The sequence below is a fragment of the Primulina eburnea genome, chromosome 10, assembly GCF_022965805.1.
Source record: "Primulina eburnea isolate SZY01 chromosome 10, ASM2296580v1, whole genome shotgun sequence".
Classification (NCBI taxonomy): Eukaryota; Viridiplantae; Streptophyta; class Magnoliopsida; order Lamiales; family Gesneriaceae; genus Primulina; species Primulina eburnea.
In genome coordinates, this window is record NC_133110.1 from 10,235,788 (window position 1) to 10,247,369 (window position 11,582).

At 39.4% G+C, this 11,582-nt stretch overlaps 1 protein-coding gene across 1 annotated transcript; it reads right to left on the reverse strand.

The window, feature by feature from the left end:
• Positions 1-1,261: 1,261 nt before the first annotated feature.
• LOC140842882 (uncharacterized) lies at positions 1,262-1,924 on the reverse strand. Its single transcript, XM_073211085.1, has one exon. The coding sequence runs from the start codon at positions 1,922-1,924 to the stop codon at positions 1,262-1,264; it is 663 nt and encodes a 220-aa protein (XP_073067186.1).
• Between the last annotated feature and the right edge of the window lie 9,658 nt (positions 1,925-11,582).

Below are 11,582 nucleotides of genomic sequence, written 5' to 3' on the forward strand. Positions count from 1 at the left end.
CTTTCTTTTTTGGAGCCTTCGACGAATACATAGGTAGGTAAAAATATAAGAATACGTATTCAGAGTATTTCACAAGAAAAATGTCCTTTCTAACATTTGAGAATAGTAGATACATGGGCAAAATGATGACATAGGAAACAACAAAACATGAGCTATTATTTTCTTTTTCTACTACGTCCCTCTATACAAAAAACTTCTTCAAATTTGCTACATTCCATGGCTGAGGTAGTACTTTCCCATTTTGGTATTGCAGGCGATAAGTTCCCATCTTGATTATCTCTATCACTTTATAAGGGCCTTCCCACTTTGGGTCAAGTTTTCCGACGGGGCGCAATACATCAGCTTTTCTCATCACAAGGCCTCCTACTTGGAAGGATCTTGGATTTACTCGGTCATTGTAAACCTTAGCCATGCGTGCCCTATACCTTTCTGTCCGGATGGATGTTTCCTCTCACATTTTGTCGATTAAATACAAGGAGGCTCGAAGGTCCTGATCGTTCTCAAGCTGCTTGTATTGTTTAACCCTCAATGATGTTTCTCCTATCTCAGTGGGGGCTACAGCTTCAACACCGTAAGCTAGACTGAAAGGTGATTCCCTATCGACATGCGCGGTGTAGTTCGGTATGCCCACAATGCGCTCGGCAATTCTTCCACCCAGTTTCCTTTATCGTTGCCGAGATGGGTCTTCAGTTGCTGCAAGATAGTTAGTTTAGTTACCTCTGTTTGCCCATTTTCTTGTGGGTTACCAACCGATGTAAATAGTTTTTTGATAGAGAGACCCTGACACCACTCCTTTAATTTTGTTCCAGAGAACTGGGTGCCATTGTCCGAGATCAGTGCTCGGGGAATCCCAAACCTGCACACTATGTTTTTCCACATGAAACATATGACGTTTTTCTCCGAAATTTTCACCAATGGCTCTGCCTCGACCTACTTCGTGAAATAATCTACAGCAACTATGAGAAATTTTCTCTGCCCCGTAGTTTGGGAGAAAGGTCCCACTAGGTCTATTCCCCACTGGGCAAAGGGTAGGGGGCTTCCAAGTGGTTGTAACAACGTCGCGGGTTGGTGATGGAGATTGGCGTGCTCTTGGCAAGATCGACACCGTTTAACCAATTCCTTGGCATCTATCCTCATGGTTGGACAAAAGTAACCTTTTCTAAGGTTTTGCCAGCCAATGCTTTCCCTCCCAAGTGATTTCCATATATTCTTTTGTGGATCTCACGGAGAACGTAGTCGGCCTTGCTTGGAATAAGACATTTCAAGAACGGCTGAGAGTAACTCGTTTATAAAGCTCTCCATCTATAATCGTGAATCGCGCAGCTCTTATCGTTAGCTTATGTGTAGCGACGGGATCTCGAGGGAGATCGTCATGCATTAGATAGTTAACAATCTCTTCTTTCCAACTTGGTTCTTCACCTTCTACGCAAAAGATGTTGCAGCCGGCCTTCTCTGCCTCCTCCTTACTGATTGTCAGGAAAGTTATCGTTCTGTTGTCTATATTAGTCCAGGAACTGGCTATCTTGGCTAGATGCTTTGCCACTTCATTATTTGCCCTGGGCACTTGTTTTATCTCGTAGCTTTCCAGCAGAGCTAGTAATTCGTTAACTCGGGTCACATATTGGTTCATTTTTTCCTCTTTGGCTTCGTAAGTTCCATTGAGTTGGTTAACGATTAGCTGGGAATCATTGTGCACAACTAGACTTCTTGCTCCTGCCGACAGTGCCAACTTAATTCCTGCTACGACTGCTTTATATTCGGCCTCATTATTTGATGTGGGGAATTGAAATTTGATGGAATACATCAATTTATCACCTTGAGGGCTTTCTAGCAACACCCTAGCTCTGCTCCCGTGCGAAGTTGAGGATCCATCGACATGGACCACCCAAGTCGGGATGGAGCATTCTGCCTCCTTAGTGGTCATTTCGACAAGAAAATCTGCGAGAACTTGTGCTTTAATAGATGGGCGAGGTTTAAACTCAAGTCTGAATTCGCTCAGCTCAACGGCACGCTTAAACATTCGGCCCGGATGCCTCTGGACTAGATGCACTTGCATTAAAGGGTGATTGGTGAGCGCCACCACTTGGTGACATAGGAAATATGGGCGTAATTTGTTTGCGGCAATTACTAAGGCAAGTGCTAATTCTCAATGTTGGTATATCGGAGCTCGGCTCCATGTAACGTCCGACTGATGTAATACACAGGTTTATGCTCTCTTTCTTCATTCACCACGAGTATAGCGCTAACCACTTCAGTTGGGACCGCTAAATAAAGCATCAATGTGTCCTGAAATCGGGGTTTTGCTAGGAGTAGAAGTGTAACGTCCGAAAAATCAGTCCACGTAAACCGCATGTATGCAAAATTATTATAATTTCGTAACTATTTTATTTAATTGTTTTTAAATGTTTGCATGATATTTATTATATGATTAAATGTATGATTGCATGATTAAATGATAATATTTCATGTTTATATGAAATTAAAGATTTTACCCAAATATTCGATAATAGGCAGGGAAAAAGAGATCGGGGACGGCCAAGACAAGAATATGTATTTGTATTTAAATAATGGAAAAGCTATTTAAAAATGATTTAATTTTTCTAAAAAAATGTTGGAGTTCGAATTATGTTACGAGTCGAGCTCGATTTTTCCCGGGAAGCCGGTTTTGAACAAATAAGGAGTTTTAAAATATCAAAAATATTATTTTATGAAAACTAGTTTTATAAACTTTTATTATTTAATTAATTAAGTGTTATTGTGTCCAATTTAATTAATTTAAGTAGGCCAATTACCCTTAAGCATGCAAGCCCAAAACAAAAGCCCATTTAACTTGTTAATTAAATTATAAATAAGTGTATTAGGTCTTCAAAACCTCACAATACACCTTCAATCAGCCGAAATCCTCCACTTCCACACACAATAATTTTCGAAAAAATAAGGAGAAGAAAGCTTGTGTTCTTCGTCGCCTGTTCGTCCTTCCTCGCCGACGATTGAAAATTCGAGCGTTATAAACGTAAAGGCACGTTTTCTAAACCCTTTAAAACATCATGTTGGGTGCAATAATTGTCCTGCTTGGTAGAGCGACCGAACCGTGGTGCTTGTGCTGTTGTGCGATTTAAAAGATTTAAGTTGCACCATTAGCACTAGCTATAGCTTTTGGTAAAGCGGCAAGCGCTCGGTCCTACAATTAGTATCAGAGCCAAGGTCATGGGTTCGATTCTCATTGATTGCAAGGAGTGCAATTATTGGTAGGTAGATTTTTGGGTGCAATAATTGTCCTGCTTGGTAGAGCGATCGAACCGTTGTGCTTGTACTGCTGTGTGGTTTAAAAGATTTGAGTTGCACCATTACCACTGGCTATAGCTTTTGGTAAAGCGACAAGTGCTCGGTCCTACACATCATACAAATCATAATAGGTGTGTGTTAATTAATTGTGCATGAAAAATATTGGTGTTCGATTATTTTACGGTACGTTACGAATTTTCAAAGTTTTAACGATTTTATGCTTGTTTTGAAATCGTTTTTGAAACCAACGGATACGCTGCAAAAACATGATCAAATATGAAATAATTAGGGACAAAACATGATAAATTTAAAGGAAATAACAAGCTAGAAACGTAGGAAAAATACAGAACAAAGAACCATGAGTTTTTTTTAGGTTTGTGTGCTTGTTGAGGTTCCAGGCTCGTTTCTTTGCATGGGGGCTCACAGGTTGACTAGGGCTTGGGTTGGGGCCTGGGATAGACGTGGGTCATGTTCAGGGTCAGTTAGGGTCCTAGCATGGCTAGGGCTCAAGGAGAGTGTCTAGGGAAGATTACACTTGAGCAAGGACTTTCCCGAGCGTGCAAGAGGGAAGGGCTGAGAAAAGGGGTTGCGGCTGGCCTGGGCACGAGCCAAGCTAGTCCATCAAGGTCCTAGGGTCATGGACAAGGTTCGGGCCAGGGCTTGGTGCAAGTGGGTGCGCTGTTGTTAGAGCAAATCGTGAGGGAACCGCATGGCAGCAAAGGTGAACGTGCAGCTGCTGTTTTCATGAACAAGGTGGCTCGCGCGTAGGTTATATGGTCTGGGCTGGTCTGGGCGTGGTCCAGGGATGGTCAGGGTCAGGTGGGCTCGGTGGTGGCTCGGCTGGAGGTGACCTACGTTGACTAGGAGTCTACTAGCATGAGTTTAGGAGAGTGAAATTCCGGGTCTGGTTCCAGGAGGCTTGTGCATGGGTTAGGGTCATGTTCTATGGGCCAGGGATGGACAGTAGGGTGCCAAGGTTGGTTGGCTCGGGGTTGGCTCGAGGCAGCTCGGGCGTGGCTCGAGTATTTTGGGAGTTGGCTCGGTGGGTTCCTCGAAGGGTCAAAAACGAGAATTTAATAACTAAAATTGAATCTAGAGCTCCATGGGTGTGGATCATGAATTGGAAGGGTAGAATAAATAACAAAAATTCTATTTTTAAAATTTGGATCAAAATAATGAGTTTTGGATTTATCCGGGATTTAATCGCCGCACGAAACTTTAATTAAAGAATAAATTGAAAAGCCTAGTTTTATGCTTCATAAAATTATGGAAAAATATATTTAAGGTAAGCCCATGTCATTAAATGTGAGAAAAAGATAAATTCGAGAATTTTTACGTCCAGGGGCAAAACGATAATTTTACACTTAGGAAAATAAGTAAACGCTTGGCAGCGCCCGAAAAGATCATAACGCATGTTAAATAATATTTTATGATTTAAATGATGATTTGATGATAATATGTATTTTTATGATTTATGGTAAAGCTGTGCAATTTCTATTGTTTAAAATGCAATTTTTGGAAAGTTATGATATATTATGATTTTTAAAGAAAAGCAAAAAATATGATTTGTGGGGGATCTATTTATATTGAGGACAGTGAACTTACAATTTTATGGGGATGTCGTGAGGGAAAAAGGCCTCGAAGGGAACCCATTTACGGGAAAATGCTCCCGAGGGAACCCATTTATGGGAAAAGGCCCCAAAGGGAACCTGTCTTTGGGAAAAGATTTCCGAGGGAACCCCGACGATCGTATTTCCATGTGGAGCCTAGTGCACACCCCCATGAGCCATGTGGAGCTGAAGAGTGATCAGTCGACCGAAGGATAAAAATTATTAACTTTCAAGGATCAAACTTCACCCAAAATGATATATGATTGAAAGTTTATGATAAAAATGATTCTTATGATATTTGATTTATGATGAGGATGGAAGCTATTTTTAAAATGAATAATTTATACTTAAATCTTATTTTAAATGATTTGTAAAGGATTTATTTATGATTAAAGTTATTTTAAAATGATTTTATGATTTATGATTTAATTATACTAAAATGATTTTAAATGGTTTATTTATGTTCAAAAGATATTTTAAATAAAAATATTATTTTAATGCATGTATATGTATATGTATTATTTGCTATCCGTGTTTAGAACGTTTTGAGTCTTTAGACTCGCTAGGTTTGTATGATGCATGTTTGGATGATTTATGGGAGGTGCTGACGCTTGAGTGGATCGAGTGCAACAATATACACCCGAGGGCCTTTATGTTTCCGCACTAGTTAGATAGATAAATGATTTAAAGATTATGTAAATGATTTTTATTAGAGATATTTTTATGCTTAATTTTATTGTTAGCCGATCTTTTTAATGGTCGATTTAGGAATTTTGGTTAGTCGATGATTTAAGATCTTATTTATGCACTTGAGATTTCATATTTTAAGTTATTATGATTCATGATTATGTTAAATTATTTATTTAGTAATTTAAAATTTATTATTTAAGATTTTTTTAAAAAAAAGTAGTGGTCGTTTCAGGCGGTGTAGTTAAATACTTCTTTAAATCTTCGCCACTTGAATCTCTTTCCTTATCTTAGAACTTTGAAGAAAGGCAGGCCTTTGTCTGCAGATCTAGAGATGAAACTGTTCAAAGCAGTCATCCTTCCAGTTAATTCTTGTACTCCTTTCATACTCCGCGGGGGAGTCATGCTTAAAATTGCCTTTATTTTTTCAGGGTTTGCCTCTATTCCTCTTTGTGAAACAATGAATCCAAGGAATTTTCCACCTCGTACACCAAAAGAACATTTTTTCTGGATTTAGCTTCATGCGATACTTTCATAATATTTCAAAGCATTCTTCCATGTCCTCCACATGCTTGGTCGCTCGGACACTTTTTACAAGCATGTCGTCTATGTACACCTCCATGTTCCTCCCAATCAAGTTTTCAAACATCTTATTCACCAATCGCTGATATGTTGCTCCCGCGTTCTTGAGTCCAAACGGCATTACCTCATAGCAATAGATCTCTCGATCAGTGATGAAACTAGCCTTTTCTTGATCCTCCGGGTCTAATCCTATCTGATTGTACCCTTGGTGGGCATCCATGAAACTGAGCAATTCACAACTCGCGGTCGAGTCGACCAAAAAATCGACCCGAGGCAAAGGAAAAAGATCTTTATGGCATGCCTAGTTTAAGTCAGTGAAATCTATGCAAAGACACCATTTCCCTCCAGTCTTTGGAACCAACACAACATTTGCTAACCATTCCGGGTACGAAACAGGTCTGATGTATTTGGCCTTTACGAGCTTTCCCACCTCATCTGTTGTATGTTTATTTTTTTCTGGGCGAAAAGATCTATTTTTCTATTTAATCAGTTTCATTCGTGGATCCACATTAAGATGATGAAGTGCGTATTCTGGAGGTATCCCTTGTAATGGCCCGTCACCCCAAGCAAATGCATCGACGTTGCGCTGCAGAAAAATTTTCAAAGAGTTCTCCACTTCTGCCGGCAGATCTGACCCAATCTTAAGGGTTTTTCTTGGATCACCGGGAACCAATTCGACATGTTTGAGAGCTTCTGTTGCGATCATCCTTTATCTGTCATTTGATTCTCCATCCATGAGATTTATTCCCTTTTCATTTAAACTTGTTCAAGTTTTTGTTTCTTTCCCTTCAGGGAATCTATGTCGGGTCTATGTCTTCTTTGAGTCTCCACTGCATTGAGCAAAATAGATGCATGACATTCTCTTGCAAGTCTGCTATCTCGGACCGCCTCTCCTACCCCTTATAGAATCGGGAATTTTAGCTTCATGTGGTATATGGATGCAATGGCGCGAAACAAATTGAGGCTTGGATGGCCAAAGATCACGTCGTAAGCCGAGGGCGCTTTCACCACTAAGAACTTCACCATTATCATGCTCTACCGCAGGTAAGATCTCAAGGATATGGGTAGAGCGATTTCTCCAATTGCTTCAACTATTTCTCTGGAAAAACCGACGAGGGGAGTATTCAATTGCGTTAATTGCGCATTACTCAGACCCAACTTTTGGAATGCCCCATGAAAAATGATATCTACAGAGCTTCCTGAGTCCACAAATATTTTGTTTACCCAAAAGTTAGAAATCGTGGCGGAAATGATTAAGGCATCATTGTGTTCCCCCCGAGAGGATTCCAAGTCCTCTTCTCTAAAAAACACTTTTTCATCTTTCATTGAAATCTCGTTAATCGACTGAGTTACGGCTAAGCATGAGGAATTTTGATCACGTCTGGCGGCACATGCAAGATTTTTTCTTGCATTGTTTGAATCACCAAAGGCGCCCCCACCCCAGTTATAACAGATATTATGCCTCATGTCGGCATGTTCTCCTCCCTCTGCTCAGGTTTTTTGCCCCTCTCGCCCCGTTCTCGCTGTTGCTCGCTAAGCAGTTGATATCAGGATGCTTGTTGCCTCTCTGATGACGTCTGAATCTATCCACATAGTCACCTAAATATCCTCGTTTGATCAACTTTTCTATCTCAGCCCGAAGGCTGAAACAATCTTCAGTGGAATGACCTTTATCTTTGTGGAAACGATAGTATTTGTCAGATTTTTGACGTTTAGGATTTTCTTTCATCGGGCGCTGGGGTTGCAGTAAACCTTGTTGCTCTGCTACTACCAGTATGTCTGACAAGCGTGCTTTTAAGGGAGTGTACTGGAGTCTCGGACTTTGGGCCTTTCGTTTTTCCTCCCTCTTTGTCCCTTCCGGTCTCTCTTCTTCCCTTCTTCTTTTCCCTAATATCGTGGTTCGATGGCCTCTTCAATGCATATATGTTTTTCGGCTCTTTATAACAATTCCTCCAGAGTGTTTGGGGGCTTTCCAGCTATATATTCCTTGAATTTTCGATGGCGGAGTTTTTGTTGCATTATTCCGGCTAACAAATCATGATTAACATGGGGAACTTCATGCACTGCTTGTGTGAACCGTTGTACATATTCTATCAGGCTTTCCCCTTCTTTCTGAATTATAGTAAATAAATAAGTCGATTTTTTCGAGTATTTCTTGTTGATAGAGAACTGATGGACAAAACACTGAGTTAGTTGCTCCAAGCTACCTATGGTTCCTGGAGGGAGCTTGTTGAACCAAGTAAGCGCACGGCCAGATAGCGTAGTTCGGAAGATTTTGTAGTAAGCTGCCTGACTAATATCTTATAAATCTGCCTTCGCATAGAATTTGTCAAGATGATCTTGCAGGTCGCCCATTCCCTCATACTCTGGCAAGTTGGGTATTTTCATTCCCACTGGTACCGACTCAGCTAAGATGGAAGTGGTAAAAGGGCTACGCCGTGCAAGTAAAAGGGCCAACCGACTATCTTGTTCATTCAAAGTGCGGCATCCTTGTGCGCAAGTGTGGAGCGAGTTACTTTCTCTCCGTGGAAGGGGGCGATGTGTACGGCCATGTGATTCATCTTTTTTGCATGTTTCATCATTGCGCCTTGTCGTCTTGCTGGGGTTATGGGAAGTCGAATGGTCGTTGGGAGTTGTTTCACCAGTATCAGTGCGTGGATGATGTTCGGGTATCTGGGCCACTACTTCAGTTGCTGCGCGAGTGGCTGTCTCTTCCATCATGGCTTTCAGCGCTTCTTGGGTAATGAGCATCTCTGACGGGAATGATTAATAGGCGGGTGTCCCTCACCCCTAACGTTGCGAGAGGTGTGCGTACGAGTGTGCATCCTCGAGTGATGAAGTGATTATATTCCCACAGACGTCACCAAGATGAAGCAGCTAAAATTTATGACTTGCGTAGGTTGCGGACGCGAGATCCGACTAGTTAGTGAACTGGTCCACTTGGATGGTAAATGAGCTCACCTGGCTGGTAAACAGGTTCACATAGGCAATATACAGTTAATTTGCGGGGCGTCATCTACGTCACGAACACTCGTTAAGTGGGCGTCGGGAGGGTTCTCGGCGTAGAGACTCTGGCACTCCAGTCAGTAAGCAATTCAAAGAAAACTCAGAGAACTAGAGAACTTTTTTATCAAAATTATAGCCCCTCCTGAACTGTCAGGAAATTCCTTTATTTATAGAATTTTAAGAATGTCTAATGGGCTTGGACTTCTGCAAGCATAATTAATAATTTGGACCTCAATAGTGCTAAAACCTATTGATTTTATTGACCCAACAAATAATTGGTCTTATACCCATCAAATTTTTTGGATGAGTAATATTCAAATCTATACATCGATTTCAAATCACTTGATAAAGTTATTTTTTAAAAAACAATCCTCTATTATTGAAACCATTCCATTCATGTATATTAAAATATATATTTAAAAAATGAACACCATCCAAATGCATTCTAATAAATTTTATATGCATGATAAATATATTTATTTTTATTTTCATAATTTTAGTTCTATTTTCACTAAAATGTTGATGTGCGTGACTAGACACGTTACTCGACCAAATAGGATCAATTTAAACGGGTTTCGGATTATGGGGTGATGGAACCGAACAAAGTGTGTATGCATGATATCAGATTTGACCAGTTCGAGGTTAACCAGATTGGACTGTGACCCAAAATGGTCATGATAGAGTTAGATATATAAGACCTGCTTTTCTCAACTCTTCAGAAACGATTGGACCACAAATAGTGCGAAAAAAGTTCGATGATTCTCATGAATATTATATACTAAAATATAACATATAAACAAGATAAGTAAATACAGTAAAGGAAATGACACAATAGTTTTATGAATGTTCGGAGGCTCAAGCTCATATGTCACATCTACTTCCACTTAGGAAGGCACTAGAAGACTGTTATTTTACAATTCTTTGTAACAACCCGATTCAACTTTAAGATTTATCTACTCCTAAGTCGAAACTCCTTGTTAAATAAAACGGTTGAGACACAGTCTAACAATCAATCTAACAACAAATAAAACACAAATGAAGTAAAGAAGTTAATCCTAAGATTCAAATTTTCGAACAACTCTTCAAACATTCTAGAAAAAACGGTCGAGTGGTTTAACAAAAGTCCTTGATGATGTGATAAATGATCTTTCATGCGAGGGCTGATGAGCAGTAGTAGATACCAGAGTGATCAGTGCTCATAAATCTTTTTAGAGAATGCTTTGAGTGTGTAGAAAATATCGTAGTTTTAAAATTTCAAGCCATTGATACTCTTCTTGACATTATGTATTTATAGTACTTCTTGTATCTTCTCATTCAACATTCGACTGTGGCTAATTAAATGAGAATTAATCCAAAAGCACTATTTTCGTCGTCCTTTCCTGATTTATCATACACATCAATAAATTAGCACTTTGACATTTATTAAACATGATAGAAAACAACCACTGATGTCAAAAGGTTACTAGGCCTACGCATAGAATTTTTAGGAAAGTAATACGATCTTTTGATATCCTGTTTTTCGTGCATTATCAGTCTATCAACTTTTTTGATAAAGTAGGTGAGATACTTGTAAGACATGTGACTTATATCTGAAGATAACTTTACTCAACTGTTTATAAATGTAATTCGATATGGTGAACAGTCGAGTAATGCTTATGCTACAAACTTGAACACTTGAGTTATTGAATAGATCAAACACATTGCTAATGATAAAACAGTGGATAGCTTTGAATCTTGAGACAGCTTGAATGACTTGTTTAAAATCTTCAATGGATGGTCGAGTACTTATAATACATCGCAAATGCATCTTAGACTATTACAATAAGTTTTTTTTTTTATTACTAAAACTAAGGGAACTAACAATTTCCTTATTTTTGATGATGACAAAACCTAAGCCGCATAAACACAAGCTACAAGAAAAATAAATTTCATTGATATAATGAATTTCATTGATTCAATGTAAGAGTGAAAACAGTAAATCCTAATACATTTAAGTGCATAAAAATATAAACACCTAGACTACATACAAACCACCTAAACTACCTCCTAAACCACTAAATTCCACCACCTCATCATCCATCACCTCACTATTGTTGATCTCTCTTTCTTTTTTCCTCTTCAGTTGCTCTTCTCCTAGCTTCATCTTTTCACCGTCCGGAATCTTCTTGCCGTCGGTGTTCTTCTTCTTTTTTGGCATCACCTTTCAAAAATGATCCAGCATTTCTTGTAGTTGGGTTCCAAGGGTAGCATGAATATCATCAATACGAGCCCCAAGTCTTTCTTCAATTTGGGTTAACTGTCCAGACAAGACGACTATGATATCATTGGTGTGCTTCTTTGAACTGTTGAACTCTTTCATGCAAATTTTGATGTCTGATTTGAGTTCAGACACATTTTTCATAACAACTTGGA